The sequence below is a fragment of the Ochlerotatus camptorhynchus genome, unplaced genomic scaffold, assembly GCF_037179485.1.
Source record: "Ochlerotatus camptorhynchus isolate MF236.1 unplaced genomic scaffold, CSIRO-AGI_Acam_v1.1 ptg000208l, whole genome shotgun sequence".
Lineage (NCBI taxonomy): Eukaryota > Metazoa > Arthropoda > Insecta > Diptera > Culicidae > Ochlerotatus > Ochlerotatus camptorhynchus.
In genome coordinates, this window is record NW_027040698.1 from 173,675 (window position 1) to 191,851 (window position 18,177).

Here is an 18,177-nt window from a genome sequence, read left to right on the forward strand (position 1 = left end):
TTGCGTGTAAACTTTTGGATCTTTGACTTTAAGAATAATCTCTTCATTTTGCTACTAATTACAATACTTCTTATTGTTACATGTTGACTGAAAACGTAATAGTATCCTTATTAGTATATTTCTCCATTCGGCTTCATCAATATTGCCAACTAATTTCGTAGTGGTTTGAAGCACTGTTTTGCTGCTTGAAATTGCAATTTTTCCAATTAAATTAATTTTTCAGTCAAACCTTGTATAAGTAAAAAGCCGAAGAAAAATTAAAGCGGCGAACTATAAATACTCATTGGGATTAAATTGTCTTACGCTAAGATTTCATAATAAATTTTATTCATTTGCTTTTACGTTCGAAGTTTGAGTAATATTCCTTTCCGTACGGTAAACTATCAGTTTAGTGGTGAGCCCTACTCATGTCCTATCAACAAAGAACATCTATATTTACAAAGTAGCCCTTTAGTAAAATAAACAACACAAATTTTAAAAAAAGGAGTCAGGAATGGAAGCTCGTCGGCAGCTTGCTTGCAATCTCACTAATTACGGAGAATTCAAAGCTACCACTAGGGAAGATAAACGCATGCCAACAAGGGCAGGCGACACTAATAATACAACCGGTATTGTTAAGTGCCTTCCAAGTTCAAGTTTTCCTGTTGTCTCCAATGTACAAAAAAAAATCCACAAAAAACTGGGATTTACCAAACACAACTGCTTACTAGAGTAAGAATTATTTCTTTTTGTCCATCCGACGATGATTGTTATTATTCCGACGATTAGGATTGTTACCACCTCCGGAGTTGTTCCAACGTTCATTATTTCTAAAGTTACCCCCTCCTTGTCGGTTGTTATTCCGCATAACGTTGCCTCGCATGTTTCCGAAATTGCTCGGGTTGTTTCTCTCAAAATTAGGAACAAATCCAGCTCCGCCTCCATCATTGTAGTCATCGACCCATTCATCCAACAGGGGTGGCGGGTTGTTGTTTTTGTTGATTTGTCCCATCGCTAGGAATTGCTCAAAGGGCATATTGGGTGCTACGCCCAACAATCCAGGTCGAACTTCTGGCGGACAATTGAACCTGGGTAGATCGAACAACGACGGTGGTTTTTGTATGGGTGGAGGAATATTCACTGGAGGAATATGACCCATAGGGGGCATTCCTAGGTTGGGAGGTGGTACCGACATTAGTGGCGGGGGCTGAGAAGGTACCAAAGGTACTTCACAAAATGATACCGAATCGTCGACATATACGTTCAAGTTGGTCAGGATAAACTGCAGCATCTGGTTGTTAGCCAACTGATGCATAAAATCTGCCAACTTATCGGTGGATTTGTCGGAGTTGTGGTACTTTTTCATTTCCGTTGTTAGTATTGCCAGCTGCTGGTTGACCATGATCTTGTGTTTTGAGCTGAGATCCGTGTACCAGATCGAACGCTGCAGGATGGTTTGTACGTCAAGTTGAATAGGGTTTATGTTGGGATTGTTTGTACCACTGCTGCCACTGCTGTCATGACCAGGACTTTGAATTTTACTCTCTTGAATGCGCTTCGTTCGAGGATCTACACGGGGTGCAACGGGAACCGTTGCCAACGAGGATGATACTGATTTAGGGGACCTTAAACCAGTTAGTAAAAAATCCGATTTGGAATTATTCTCGCTGTCGCCTTCAGTGTACATTCCAAATATCCGCCTGAGTCGAGGATCCTTGGTTCGTTCTGGCCTGGGCGTATTCCGTCGAATATCTTTATAGTTTGGCTTAGGAACGTCAACTTCGTGAACCTGTAATTATAAGAGCACGTGGTAAACTGTGGTATGCTTGTAGAGAATCAAATAATTACCTTATAGACGATTGGAACATGAGAGGTAATGGAGGCATCAATTTCCGTTGCCGGTATATAGTTGGTCATGATAGGTTTGAAAGGTAGCCGAAGATCAACGTCGGTATTTCCATCTTCTCCCATCTTAGCATCCAAGGAAAGGAAGTTCAGTCTCATATCTTTATCCCTATCCGCGTACAGAGAGGCTTTGGATTTAGAATCACTATCACCACTATCGTCACTGCCATAAGGATCATCATAAATCGATGGTCGTGCAGGTTTATTCGACGAGGGCACCGGTTTGCCAACAGTGGCAGTAGCCGTACTGCCCCCCGTTGGTGTCCATCCCACGGTTGGAGTGCTGGCAGGGGAATCCGTCTGCTTATGCGATGATGGTGAACTGTCACCGGTGTTTTCTGGTATGTTGACATTACTGTACATTGACGTTCGACTTAATAAGTCTGGTTTCTTTTTAACCGTGGGCTCGGAATCATTTCCATAACGATCGAGTATACAAGAATCACTAGGCTTTTCGGGTTCATCATCTGCTGCCCTATACATTCCGAATGGTTTCGTGTAGTCAATCTTTTGGGTGGTTAATGGTCGACTCACAAGCTTTGTATCAAACACTGCCGGCTGCAGTGCACGAGCTGTGCTATTTGCGTTCTCTTGATCCTTGCTGCTGCTATATTTGCCATTATCATACTGTTCCTCGTCTTCGATACTGATCTTGAGATTGTTTTCTTCGTCATCATCATCATCATCATCGTCATCGTCGTTGGCTATTAAAAGATTGCCAGCGTTCTCGGTATTATCCATATCGTCATCGTCGTTCAGGTTGGAATCCTTGAGATACTGGGAGTAATCAACTGTAGGCGTTTTGATGAGACTGGTTAGAGATGTGGATACGATTTCCAGGCTATCCTCCTGACTGTTGGAATTGTCACCTCCAGTAGCTTCATGTCGACCAGTGTTGATCATTGGAAGGAATCTCATGTCCACATCCTGCCCTCCTAACGCAGGAATATTAGACGTTTCTTTGGTCGGCAGCGATGTATGAGAAGGAGTTACTCGCATGTCCAAGTCCTTACTACTTCCCAACGATACTGCTGATGTTGACTCACCGAATTCCGGTCCATATTCTGGGTCATCCGCTTGCAAGTTTTGCTTTGCTATGTTTTCCCGCAATTTCTGCATATTTAGCGCATTCAACTGCAGTTCGTGAATTTGGGTCACACTTAATCCAAGTTCATTCAACTGTGCCACAGTAAGCGTCATGATCTGATTCAGATCGTGAATACCCATTCGCTCGAGATTATCGATTTGATCCTGCGATATAACTCCAGACAAATACTTCAAACTTAAAAATTCTTCACCAGCATTGGCATTTCCTGTTGGTTTACCACCAGCTGTTGAACCAGATGACTTATCGCACCACCTTGATCGGCGATTCTTACCACCCTGTCCTACCATATCCAACAATGAAGGAATCTTACCGTCTGCAGCTTCACCTTCAGGTCCAGTTTTGTTAGTCATTCCGTATTTTTCCATCAGCTTACGGTGGGTTGCATTTACCATATTGGCTGCACTTTCTCGCCCGATACGGGGAAAATCACCGAGAATTTCTTGAGGAGCAGTCTCCAGATGCTTCATCAAAATAGCCCTCAACTCATCCGAGAGTGGTTCACCATGGCTAAACAGGCACTTTTCCTTTTCCTTGCACTTTAAACCCAAATAGTAATACTTGCAAGGAAAATCTGAGTGCATGTATAGACATTTCTCACGCTTTGCGCAGCAATCCATCAGATAAAATTTGCACAGTTCCATCTTGCGTGGACCGCTGTTACGGTGATGCTTTTCATCCTATTAAATAAAAAAGGAAGTCTTATTTCCAATTAACACAACAATCTACCAACAACCAAAAACTTACATCCGAATCGTCCCGTTTGCGTTTCCTGTTGTCACGATTCGCTCTATTACGTTGTCGATTCTTGCGCTTCCGGCGGTTATACTCTCGGTCTCGCTCCCGGTCACGATCCCGCCGTTCCCGGTCACGTTCCCGCTCTCGATCACGGGAATCGTCAGATGAGTAACTGTCTTCGGAATCACTTCGATCTGGTTGGCTACTACCACCTGCGCCCAGTGTTGGTCTTGGACTGCCACCTCGGACGTTCATCATTTCATACTCCAAATCAATCTCTTCCAATTCTTCCGGTTTTTCAGTACCAGATTTTTTCTAAAAGCAAAAAAGGTATGAACTCCAAAACACGTCCCTAATTTTCATTCCCACAAACCTTTTGCTTCTCCCGCCGCTTCCGCTTTGATGGCCTATCGTCGTCGTTATCATCGTGACGGTGGCTGATTGAGGGCATCGGAGGTTGAACACCGTCTTTCTTGAGTGCATTGGCAATGGCAGTTTCCACACTCGTTGCCCAATCATCTGAAAGAAAGGTAATCAAAAAAAAAAATGGTCAACATGTGCGAGTATGCAGACTACATATCTGTTCGGAACATACCGACTACCGGAGCGGGCTTGCTTCTTTTGGGTGCTTTGGGTGGCGCGAGTTCATTAATAAGTCGTGCCTTGGTATCGTTAATGTTCTTTACATTCTGCACCTTTTCACTAATTTCTTGTGCCTTGTCCCCCTTGTCCCAATCTTCATCATTCGGTTGTGGATCGGAAATGGAAGGAACGGTTTCTATGATCACCACTGGTTTTGCTATGACTTCTTCTTCTTCATCATCTTCAATCTCTCCGTCTTCTAGATCTTCGTGTTCACTCATTCTGTTGTTGGTTCAAACTTTATCGAAAAACAACTGATTTCCACTTTTTGCTTACACACTACGTATAACAAGATCCGCGGGTAGTTTGTGCTAAAAATAAATAAAACTACGTGTTTAAATATCATTAAAATATAATATAAATGCAGCTTAATATATTTAGGGACCACTCTTGATTCGTTTAAAACTGTTTTAGATAATGGCCGTCGGTATCTGACGATATAAATACCTAATCTATATCGACAATTAAGGCAATTTACAGCGTCTTAAATTAAATTGATATACTTGGCGCATTCAATAATTTAGCTGAGTTATATGTTTTTTTTTTTTTTTTTTTCTTTATTTTAGAGATTTTTAGCCTGAGGCTAGTTCATCTCTTCCTGAGTTATATGCAAAATTTATATCTGTCTAATTTAAGGGGAAATTCACCAAATGAAACACAGCCTGGCCAGGCGCCCACTGGTGTTGCGGCGATGTGGCATCTTACAAGATGTCGAAGTCGTGTGGCGTGTGGCGAACGTCGTCATGTTTTTATGCTACTAGATGATACACCTCTGATGTGAGTGCCTGGCCTAAGCCTATGAAAATATTGCGCACTTTGCAGCACTGCATTTTGCACAGTTCAAGGCCAGAAAATTCAAAAACCGACTTATATGAAAGACGTAGTAGCTTTAGAACAGTGTTGTCAAGCTACAATAATGAATTCGTGCTCTAGAAAGCTTTTTGAAGCTCAATATTTATTTTAAATTTATTACCAGCTTTAAAAATGTTACTGTGTACTTATTTTTAGCGCAGGTTCGAAATCTGCAACTCTTCAATATGTTTTATTGAAAAGCTTATGAAAACTGCTAACTATTGTGAAATTTTCCAGTTTACACTTAGAAATAAACAAAAATCGTAGAACATCAACTTTTGGTAAAATGTTTGAACATTTTGCGTATACAATTTATTTAGTGAAATTTTACGCAGAAAACAATTTTAAGTCCAAAAAAAAAAAGATTTCAATGAAAAATTTCTCGAAAAAAATCAATAAACAAAAAATAAAAAATTTGGTAGAGTTGCCAGTTTTCTTGATATGTTATATTCGCTTAAAGCGAAGACAACAAATCAAGTAGACTGGAAACTCTTCCATTTTCTCATACGAACGCTATGAGACAGGTACAAGGCCAGGTCGCGTCATCTGCCGCTCAAAGGTAAATGCTTCGAACGAATTTGATAGCAAAGATTACACCCTCAGAAGAATGGTTTGAGCATTTGTTCATTTTTCTATGCTTTGTTTCCACTTTCACTCAAGCGCAGCGCTATAGTATCTGTCACTTGGATTCCGGCAAAGTTGCCAGTCTTTTTGATATGATGTCTTCGATGTTGCTTAGGACCTAATGCAATGTTCAGCTTGATATGTTGTCAATTTAAATATTTTTATGTGAATTCTCATCGTTCTTACCCTTCTCCATAATGATTAACGGGAATGTTTGCTATCTGATTTTATCAGCTACAGCGTTACTGAGGCCTTCTTTTTTATTAGACTGCAAGATAATTGCAGACAGATTCACTTCGTCGACTTTCTCTTTGCATCCCCACGGCCATGTAAAGACATTCCCAGGTATTTTCAGCACATAGATCGATAAAAGAAGCTTTTATCTAGCATCTAATACGACAAACACATCAATAAATGGTTCTGTTATTAACGAAAGAGAAAGTCGACGAAGAGAATCGATCAATGTTACTTAGGACCTAATGCAATGTTCAGCTGGAATTGGTTATTAATTTATGTTGTAGCCATCATTGACGGCAATCGAATGTGCAGGAAGGTCATTCAACACACATATGGGCCGGGACCATACATACATACCATTGTAAACGGCTTTACTTCCCTTCCGAAGGAAGACGTGACCAGAGATTATTATGCCTCAGAAAAATCCCACCGACCTCGGCTGGGATTGAACCCAGACCCATTGGGGTGTTAGAAAGCAGTCACGCTTACCACTACACCACCGGCGCCGGCACCAATGTTGTCTGCTGAGTAGTTGATGGATCATGTCAGAAGAACATCATCTTCGTAATCAATTGATTACTTATTATTCTGACGTTCAATTAATATTTTGAACCATCCTGATGTACATGGACACACACATTTACACGAAAAACGCAAGAGAAATCTATTAGTTCCGATAAATTGACATTTGGAGCCATTCTGTACAAGAGTACTTACTCCGATTTGGATATTTGCTAGAGGTTTGTTCGATTGGATTGGAACAACTCACTACGCTATAAAAAAGGTTTTTCGGAATTATGAAATCATTAGATGTTATAATGATATGTTTAACTTGAATGTTAAAAGAAGAGGTTGTGAAGTATGTGTTTGACACATCCAACATATTATTTTCAGAGTCGATGTTATAATAAGAGTCCCGCTAAGAGAAAATGCTGCGAACAATCAGCACTGTTTTTGATTTATTTTACGTCAGAGTAAAGGGCAACCAGATTTTAAGCGTTAGCATCGGATGACTTTCATTCACAAGTGAAAAATGTCCTGTCGATAATGGAGCTTCTGGGAGACAAAAACGATTATAGAACCTGAAAAATGTTCAAACAAGTGTTTGGTATAACGTATAAATACCACAATATACTAAATAAAGCGAAGTAATGTTTTTCTTTTAAATAACTAAAATATTGTCAGTAATTAATGCAATACTTGTAGTTCACTGGCTGTGGGAACAATAATGTTTGTTTACTTTGCTTGTTTGGTACCCCGCTTGACAGTTTGATTGGTTCTTCTGGCTTCACTCTTGGCGGTACTCTTATTGTAACATTGACTCTGATTATTTTAACCTTCAGAGAGACAAAATAAGCGATTTTACGATTCATGAGCGTTCACTCAGGGTGGGCGAATCATACAATTAATTGTAACATCCTATGAGAGATAGGACATAGGTTGATACATTTAGAACATGATACAAACTGGGAACTTGAGTCAAGATTTCGAGAACGAACATAGAAAAGTTATCAGGATTGAATTTTGCAAAAATTCTGCGACTTGGATTTTATTTTAATTTTTGGACAAGGAATGCTCTGTATATTCTCGTTTCGCAAGAGTATGCTTTATTGTAATTGAAAGCCCACTTGGGTTATCAAAACTGTGCTGGTTTTTAAGCTTCCTTCACTGAGTGTTGGTGTTTCATCGTTGAGATTACAAATAATAGTGTCATAATGTGTTCCAAAAAATGTTTGGTTCCTTTCTATGAGATGACAATACATGACAATATATAAGAATAGTAACAACAATTTTGGCTTCCCTTTGACAGCCCACATTGGCTCCCAGTTGATAAGCATATTGAGTGAGTCCGCAGTAACCATCTTAAGATCTTAATACTATATTAAAAATCATAAATTAAAAAATATGTTTTTGAAAAAAAAAACTTCTTTTTTTAAATGACTTTTTTTAGAGTAGGAATTTTATTTTTTATAAAAATTCACACAATTTTTTACAATTTACTCGTTCCTGATGAATGTGGGCGTCTTAGTGGAATACCTGTATAATGAGAGAGAGAAGGATTAAAGGAAATACTAATCCTTCTCTCTCTCATTATAATTTACTCGTTGTCCACATTTTTGTAGGTCTTGATTTGAAAAAAGTTCAGCCGTTTTCACACTCAATCCTGCTCAGGCTCTTTAGGTAACATCTCCAACAGCCGACTACCTCGGCATTTACTTTTGCTGATATTTCTGCAAAATATCTGTTCAGCTAACAGAGATCTCAGAAAAAAATCTAATTTATTAGTTGAGTCTCAGAGATTGCTTTTCTGAATCTCAGAAAAATAAATTGCAGAGCTACTCGGCTATTGAAATCTAGACAAAAAAAAAGTTTCAACATCAATCAACGTAATCCATGCTATGTAATGGTATAAAGCAGATACAATATTACATACATGGATGAAATTTTGTTCACAATTTCTATAGTAAAATGTAATGTTACACTACCGATGGACCTGGTTTGCAGCAGTTTCGATATACCGTGGACCCTCGGTAATGTGACCGTTCTTAATCTGCACACTTGATCAAACGTTATCTAGCACATGGAACAGAGAAAAAACGAAATGGGACGTTGCGAAACAGAACGCAGAATCACAACAAAACATGAAATAAGGCTACCAGAAACTCGCGTAGGGTTTTTGATCTAATTTCCGTCCTACTAAGGACATCTCGCACTTTACCACGCTTTTTGGAAAAGGTTTGAATGGAATGTTTTCATCAAAGATAACTTCTAAATTTATCCACCTTTCCATACGTACCGTTGGATTTGATAAAGAGTCAAACAATGTTGAGATATTATTAAAAATCTAACACTGCTACTTGCTTCTAAATTCGTCCTACGCGTTTCAATTCCGTCCAAACGCATTGAAACGCCATTAGATTTTAGAACAATGAGCGTAAATATGGATACAATGCGCTCTAATAGGATTTATGTTGTAGCTAATGAACTAACGCATCGGAACAAACGTATTATTGTGTTGTGCATTGTGAAATCATTGATATTATTGATGATTTCTGCTCGATAGAACGGAAATGGGCGATTACGACGAAGTATAGCGCTCTTCCCTATCTGATAGTCGTACACTAAGAAAATGTCAAAGATTGTTTTTGTGTGTCCCACATGACTTTTTTCAATGTGATCAACATGATATCTATGTGTCGGACACATATTTAATATGTGTACACATAAAAGCCATGTTTGACCACACATACTATTTATTTGATACATACATTTCATGTGTACTTCTGAGTGAACTCTGTGCATGTGTGGTCACATGAAAATCATGTGTAATTTCACATGGAAGTTTGTCAATAAAAATTTGTGGAATTTTTTAAGTGTAGGGTTACTAGAAGCGCAGACTAACTACTGTAAAACATCGTCCTTAAAACATTACCACCATCTGTGGAGTGCACTGTGGTGGATAGTATACTGAACAGATGGCGGTAGTGTGCAAACGTCAAACGCAAGAGAATTGACTATGCGCACAGGTGGCGGTATTACCAACTACGATACTTTTAAATTTACCGTTAAATGCTTGTTCGATGAGCAACTTGCGAGTATTATGGCTGTTTGCCTGTGCTAGAAGTTCAAATTAAAAATGAGCTACGTTAATATGCAAGCAGTGTCGTTCAGATTAACAGGGGTCCACGGTAATATTGTTATGTGAACTCAGCTTGTGCCAGAATTAAGTCATTTTATAAATTTTCGTAAAAAAAAAACATTAACAAAATAAGTACATTTTAAAGATTTTTTAATTTAGGTCATTTGAAAGATTATCAAAAATGTTAACTTTTCTGAAATGGAAACACTTCAAAATTGACCAAAATTGCAACTTTTTCTTTTCACGCAATATTTATGTGATGTATGCACAGGAAACGATTTTCTGGACAAAAACATGTTTTATGCATAAAAAACGTATTTGTGGAAAAAAGTTCAAAATTTCTACTAAAGGGCCACCTACAATGGATATTTTGCGTTTGCGTGGATTTGACAGTAAATCCATGTATTTATTAAATTTACGTCAATGAAACGCAAACGTATTTATTGTGGATGGCTCTTAAAAGTTTATGTTCTAAGATTTTGGTAAATTTTTAAGTGTCATTAAGTCCATTTCAGACGAATTAGCATTTTTGATAAACTTTCAACTAAACTTAAGTTTGAAAATCTTAGAAATGTACGTTTTTGTTATTGAAGTTTTTAAAGTCTTTTTTTACGAAAATGTGATTTTTTTTCCTGAAAAAGCAATCTAGATTTCTACAGCTTTGTCTCAGACGTCATTTCAATTAGATCAGTCGTTTTCGAGCTATGATTTACTGAAAAATATAGAATACGCCTTTTGAAAAATTAGGTGGAATTCAAAATGGCCGAATTCCAGCACAAACTTGGTTCATTGCCCATATAGCGAATAATTATACGAAGTTTCACGGAATTCTGAGAGGTAAAACTGCTTTCCATCTCAATTTAAAAATTCTCGCATTTTTACCGAAATACCGCTTCAGCTAATGTTGTAAAGTTATAATCAATAATTATTAGCTAAAATCATCGATGGAAATGAAAATTCCGATTATGTAACATCGTTTGGATTTTACGTAAGTCACGGGGAAATTAGAGAAGTAGAGTGCATGAATGGTTTCGAGATTATACAGGTAGCATGATCGAGAAGATTTTTTCAATGTAGAAAAGTGTTGATTCGCAGAAAGTCAGAGTATCAACAACCGGTCAGCACTCGTGGTTTCTTTTTAGTTACCGAGGAAACGATCAAGTCAGTTGAATGGCATGGTTTACACTTTCAATTCGTGTTCAAATCAGTTGAATTCAACTGAATTTATCAATTGTCTTGCCTTGTATAAACCCACCTTAAGGCTGTATCCCAACAGCCGGGTTAAATTTAACTCGTAGTTAAAAGTGACAGACAAAAATTATCGATTAACCCTGCTATCCGAACACGGTTATTTCTAACAGACAAGAAGTTAGATTTTGACAACCGTGGCTGAGTTCTTATCGAAAAACGGTTGATCGATAACCCAGGGATTTTCGGAAATGGAACATAAATTTCAAAATGTCACTTTTAACTCCGGGTTAAATTCAACTGAAACTGTTATGGTGGTAAGCGCCAACCGGTATTATCCTCGTATTAAATCAAAAATATATCCACCAGCTTTGATGTCGACATCAGAGTTAATCAATACGACTCTAAGCAAATAGTTGGCAGATCATCCAAACAGGGTAGGAATCAAAAGTTAATCCGAGATGAAGCTTACCACCATTAAGGCCCAAACGCAATGTGGGCGGAAGCGGAACGGAAACGGAAAGTTTGACAGTTGTCACTTATGACATCAAGATGCCTAACCGAAGTCGATTTGGATCTAACTAGTTTTCAATCCGACAAGTAGGCTTACTCAGATCGGGCTTTTCCGCTGCCGTTGCCGTTCCGCTTCCGCCGTCATTGCGCTTGGGCCTTTAGAGTAGAATTCACACTACCGTGGATCCCCGTTAATCGGGGGTTAATCGTTAATCATGCATAGTAACGGGTGCATTTTTAATTTGAACTTCTAGCAACCCTACGACCATAAGAAAAGCGAGTTTCTGGTAACCTTATTTTTTGTTTTGTGTTGATTCTGCGTTCCGTTTTGCATCGTCCCATTTCGCTTTACTCTATTCCATGTTCTAGATGAAGTATGAGCAATTTTTAGTTTACATGGCATGCAGATCAGTTGGGTTCAAACTAAAAAGTGTTCAGATTACCGGGGATCAACGGTTTTACAATCGAATCCCTAGGATAAAGTCCGGTTAGATGATTTAATTAAGCGTTCAATTAACTTGAACGTCCAGAAAGCTGGTCGATGTCAGACTTCCACTATTCGAGGCCAATTCAATTAAACACCGACTACCAGATCAGGGTTAGTTGAATTAAACGCACTTGGCTCGTCTAAATTCGGCTTAAAAATGACCAACTGAAGAATATAGATTAAACTTTACCATCTCCGAATAGAGCACTGCACACAAAAGCTAACTTGATTTTTTTTGCCAAGAGGGTAAATGAGAAACGAACGGGAATCAAAATAAAGCCGGCAGAACTGTCGAGATTCGCGGGTGAGGTGATTTAGGTTAGATTGCGCGCAGTGATCTATTCCATGAAAGTAAACACTTATGATAATTGCGTTGAAAGTTTTGCAAAAAAAAAGAGTTTTTATGAAACGAATTTTCCAAAAATACGGGAAAAATAAATAAATAAAATATAATAAAAAAATCTGCTGAAATATAATAAATATTAGTTTTGGCGAGGGCCATGTGGCAGTTTGGCCACCCTAAGAAAATCAACACTAATGATACCAAATTCAGTGAAATTTTTTAACCAAGTGAATATTTCCAAGCCCCATATACTTCTGTTATTTGCATAATTATACCATGGTCCTTAAGGATTGCATAGAACATGGGGCAGTTATGCGTATTACGGCAATATACATGAATAAAAGACGAATATAAAAACTAAACTCTTGAAAAAAATATTTAAAATATGTTCGTTTTTAACCGAAATCTAGCGTTCGTAAACTATAAGGGCCTAACTACGATGATCGATTTTCTAAATTGTTAATAACTCGGCTTGTTTAACATCTTTCGGTTTCATGTTGCTTTTGCTAGATAATACACTGTACTGGAACAATTTCGGAAAAGTCGTTCACTTAGGCCGTGGCCAGAGTAGACGCGACAGGCGACGCGACGCGACCAATTCAAAAGAATCTTATTGGTTATTATTAATTCTTGCGTGAGTCGCATCGCGTGTCGCGTCTACCCTGGCCGCGGCCTTAACTGTAATAATGCGAAGAGTAAGAGTAAATCGATCATCGTTAGAACGTTAGAAATACAACCGTTGGGGTAAAATCAGGACCCTATCGGGATGGTTTGAGTTCCTTGTAAATAACTGGAAAGACTATTCTGTTCTCATGAATATTTATGAAGGGTCAAACCTGAACAGTTTTAATATGAACATATTAAAAAAGAAACAGTAATTTTCTGTAAATAAATTAAATTTAAAAACTACTGCCTATTTATGGCTATTTTTTTAATCCATTAAATCAATGATTTTATACCAAAGCAGCTGCTTCAAAACATGATTCCATGATGGGAGAGTTTAAGTAGATAATGTCTGAAATATGTTGGGTGCTCATATTTCCCAGAATGGGCTACAGAAATATTTTGACATTTTGAGCTATTCTAATAGTATGTTCAGATTGTAGCTGATATCATCTAATATACACACTAAGATTATTTTACCGAAATCTCAACGGCTGAACGTTCGGTAAGCCACCGAACTGTTTACCGAACGAACGAAGCTGTTGAGGTTTCGGTAAAATTTCACAGATTTCGATAAAATAATCTTAGTGTGTACTGCCGCTATTCGCATAACAGTCCCATGTCTTGTGGATTTCCTATCTACATGGGACTGTTATGCGAATAGTGGTAGTGTGGGCTGTGCGGCAATGAGCACTGATACGGCCAATAATCACCGGAAATCTTAGACTTACATGATATCTGAACGTACACGGTAAGAAAAAAGTACCCAAAAGTAAATTCTTTTCACTCATCTCGGCACTATAATGCCGCTCTTTGCATGTCCGTCCCATAGAGAAAATCGGCAAGCCGAGAAAATCGCGTTTTAAGTATGCTTCGTACCATTGCTTCTTATGTGATGGGACAACCAATGTGACTGTCTTGCAAACCTTTTCAGAACAAAGTTGATGAGTTCATCCAGTATTATGAAAATATGGGTAGTAAGCTACCATTTGCATTGAACTCAGTTTTGACAAAAAACAACAATGGGACCGACATGCGAGGAGCGGCAGTATAGTGCAGGAACCCAAAAGTTGGTAAAGCGGGTCAAAGTAGTTTTCATTTACTTGTGTGCAATTCGTATGGAATTTTCCACTAGCTTTCTACCCAAAAGTAAGTTAGTTGTACCTAACAGTAGGTAAATATGATTATACTTAACGTTGGGTTCCCACACTTGACTACCCCTGTTGGGTGGTTTTGCGCTTCCGTTTTTGACAACATTAGAAGAAGAAAATGAGACAAACTAGTCAAAAGTAGGTAAAAGTGAATTGGTCTTGGGTACTTTTTTCTTACCGTGTACTATAATACTTCAAGTTGAACAATGCATAAGGTCCTAAGTAAAATTGACAGATTCTCTTTGTCGATTTTATCTTTGCATCCTCACGGCCATGTAAAGACATTTACTGCTATTTCTAACACATAGTTCGATAAAAGAAGCTTATGTTTGCCGTTTTAGTTAAAGAACCGTATCATCGTATCGTATCATGACAAGAACCGGTTTTGTAGCCAAGTTATTAACGAAAGAGAAAGTCGACGAAGAGAATCGATCAATGTTACTTGGGATCTAATTTATTGTTCGGCTTGATTTTTCGCACTAGAGAATAGTATTTATTTAGACTAAAATTAAATTAATAGTTCTTCAAGTATTAAGCATGCAAGAGATTTTTGTAAAATATTTTCTATTAGTTGATTTAAAGGGGGGTGGCCACATTACCCCAGTTTCCCCTAGCTGATTAATATCGTTGAATCTTTCTTGCACGTAGGAATGTGTTCCAATATTTTTAGCTTGCAATGTTCTTTCTCCTCCACCCCGCTCTGCCAGACGTCCCAAGTATATAGCGAGATACATAAACACATAAACACATTCACATCGAACCAGGTTATATGCCAGCAGCTACAACAGAGCGATACAGAAATGGTACGTTTAGTAAAACTGTTAATCGAAGAGTGTCCGATTGCAAAGTTCAAAATAATGTTTTTACTACTTACGAATTCTTCTCCATCCAAATAACAAAAAAAAAAACGTTGATGTTTTTAATTTAAATTTCAGGTCATAGAAACTCTATAACTCATAGAAAATGCATACTGCCGCAAAAATGAACGTTTGTTGGGGTCAGGGTTTGATTTTCAGCTAACTTATAGATATTTTGTTTATTATCCAGGTTTGAACCAGTGCGAAACCGGGCTTTTTGTCAGTGCGAACCTCCATCTGAGGTTGATTTTAAAAACAAACTGACGTTTGTCAGAAAACAGATAGGAACTGACTTCCTTGGGGCATTAAGTATCATTTTTGATTGCCACACAATATACTAAATTGAGACGGCAAAACGTTCCCGACCAAAAAGAAGGAAAGGATATTCATGTTTTTTTTCTGGATTTCCTTCTCAATCATAGCAGAATCGTAGTTTTTATATGGATACTATTTATGCATAATAAGTAATGTTCAACAGAAGTGGTGATGCCGTTCAGAAACTATTTATTTCTAATGAATGATGAGAAACATTGCTAATAAAAATACCTAAGGCATTTTTTAGTACCATCGAACATCCCTCATAAAACGGCGATTCTTGTTATTGATTTAAATTACAGTGAGACCATTGTGCACTCTCTCCAAACATACAACCTTATCAAACAATTTTAGCTGTTTTTTTGACAATCCATTCCATGATTTCGGTAAAGGTTCAATCACCTCAATGAAGTTTCTAAAATACTATCATGGTATCTCGTATGTATATATTTATAATGTATACATTAAAAAAACAATTTTGCAGTTGGTCCCCGTGATGTACTTTGAATTCTCTATTAAATTTTGTTTAGTCGACGTATGATTATTAGGCTCCATAATGTAATACATCGAAGAGCAAGGAATTTAATTTCTAAATTAGATAAAACCAATTTTTTTTTCTCGCTGGAATGCTGTGCTAAACGAGCCTCAAAAATATGTTTAACAGGGTAGGGTGAACAACAGTAGGTATATAACGCCTTGAGGCGCGGTAGTACTCAGCAGAGCGGCGGAGATACCTCTATACAAAAATCCTCATGAATGGTCTTCCATGTATTGGTCACTAGTGTCTTGTTGTGTATTTATCACTCGTCATTATTTGGGGTTCCGTTCCAATGACTGTGGTTGGTAAATAAAGGCATATAGAAGGGAACCCAATTACTACGCATTTCGCATTGAACGCTTAATTAATGGAATTTGTAAAACTCCACATGCAAATAGCAGATGTTTAATTACTAACCGTTCCGGAACATTTCTTAAATACGAATATGAGCCTCACAGAAGTCCGTTTCACCAAAATATTCACGTTTCACGATTTTACCGACTCCGCGACGAAAGCTCTAGGTATCTAACTCACACAAGCACAATCCGAACTGCGAATAGGTCGCTGTCTCAATGTATAATAGCAGGCGGGCATGTATATACTTTGTCTATCTCCGCAGCCGCAACGAAATCGATTTTCTGACTTGAATATTGAAATTCAAAGATGGCTGCCTTTTTCTTTCGGTGAAAAAATCCCTAAGCTATGCGAAAAATTGCGACTTTCGCTATCTAAAACAGGATTATTGACGACGTAACCGAAACCTTGAACCTCGTGTCCGATTTACTTTCACTTAAAACGCGGTTTGTCGGTGCAATTAATTATCCAAACCCTGCCATCATGGTTCGAACTGGAAATTTCGACGTAACGCTCCCAAGAGTGGTGCAAAATTGGCAAATATGGAATAAATGACGAAAAATCAAGCATACTAACGATGTTTGCGATTCGTTTCTTTCCGTTAATTTCCGCTTACTGGTGCCTCATAAACAGGATACTCTCCGTTTCTATTAATAATCACTTGAATACGCCTTGATGATCATCAATTACATTTCTCATAGCATTTATCAAGATCAAAAAATTGGATTAGCTTTTCAATAGCGAATTAATAAAATACGACTGCATTCTTCCACGTACAGAACTGAAATGATTCACTAAGGCGATGAGGTGTGTACATAAAACGCGAAAATCGCTTTCTGGCTGGTACAGTCGTACAGTGCAGAGCTGCCAGAACTATTTTTCGAATATCAATATCATGTTTTCACCAACGTTAAATAAAGGAGAGAAGTAGAACAAGAAGGTGTTTCGATTTATTTACTAATATTAACTAATGCTGGGTTTAGACTAGGCAAATGATCAACTCAGTTGAATTCAATTGGCTTGAAAAGACGAGCCTGGTTCAACTTTTTTCAATTCAAGTGAGTTGATCAAGTCAGTTGAATGGTATGGTTTACACGTTCAATTCGCGTTCAAGTCAGTTGAATTCAACTGACTTGATCAATTGACTTGCCCTATCTAAACCCAGCTTAACGGTGATGAAATCAGATAGATGTTAGGAACCCTAATAAACGGGTACCGAACACAAACGATATCATAGATGGAGTTTCCGAACTTTATATTAGTATGTTATGAACCTACGTAGGATATTATTATTTGTATAAAACCCCGACATTTTAAAAACATAACGACATTTTGGTCTCATGACTACACGCTAAGATGCACATACCTCAAAGTCAGTAAAAATTTCCGATAATCGAAGAAAGTGTACATACCTAAATTATCGGTATTCATAGATTACCAAAAATTAACGTTAAATTTTTCCTAATTTATTAGTTAAAAGTAGCATATTTAGAGTAAAAAGTAACGATTTTTTATCGGTATCTCGGTAAAAATACAGATTATTTTTTACGATATTTTTAGGTAACCGTAGCTTAGAGTAAATACAAACTCTCATAGTTTGATTTTTATTTCTGCTTATTGTAAACAAGTGCTTCTGTAAGACCATATGAATTCAAATTTTCGCTTTATTTACTTCAGAAATGTCCGTAAGCTAACGAATTTAAACGAAATTTTCAATTTCCGGAAATAACAATCAGATAAGTGGTAAGCGTGATTATCTCTCACCCCAGCAGGCCTGGGTTCAATCCCAGTTGGCGTCGCTGGGATGTTCTGAGGCATAACATCTCTGATCACGCCTTCCTTCGTATTCAACTGAAGAATCTGGCCCGTAAAACTATTTTCCGCATATAAAACTTTCACAATGATACTGTTTTCATAACCACAACATAAAAGTTTCGTGAAAGTGAGAAAAATTCCGTCTAATACTCATTGGCGTAACTTAGGAAAAATCCTAGGGGAGCTAAATTTATTTTTTGAACTTCTCAATTAGACAATTAGCTAAAAATT

General features: G+C 37.8%; 1 protein-coding gene across 2 annotated transcripts; it reads right to left on the reverse strand.

Moving 5' to 3' along the window:
• On the reverse strand, positions 1–16,797 carry LOC135703058 (protein suppressor of sable-like). 2 transcript variants are annotated; one of them, XM_065224165.1, is made up of 6 exons: positions 16,708–16,797; positions 4,323–4,680; positions 4,101–4,246; positions 3,737–4,042; positions 1,828–3,669; positions 1–1,768 (listed from the first exon to the last, which is right to left on the reverse strand). In XM_065224165.1, the coding sequence occupies exons 2-6, from the start codon at positions 4,588–4,590 to the stop codon at positions 719–721; spliced, it is 3,612 nt and encodes a 1,203-aa protein (XP_065080237.1). In that variant the 5' UTR covers positions 4,591–4,680; positions 16,708–16,797; the 3' UTR covers positions 1–718. The 2 variants fall into 2 exon arrangements, with proteins under 2 accessions (XP_065080237.1, XP_065080238.1); XM_065224166.1 differs by lacking the exon at positions 16,708–16,797 and adding an exon at positions 16,195–16,685.
• Positions 16,798–18,177: the final 1,380 nt, after the last annotated feature.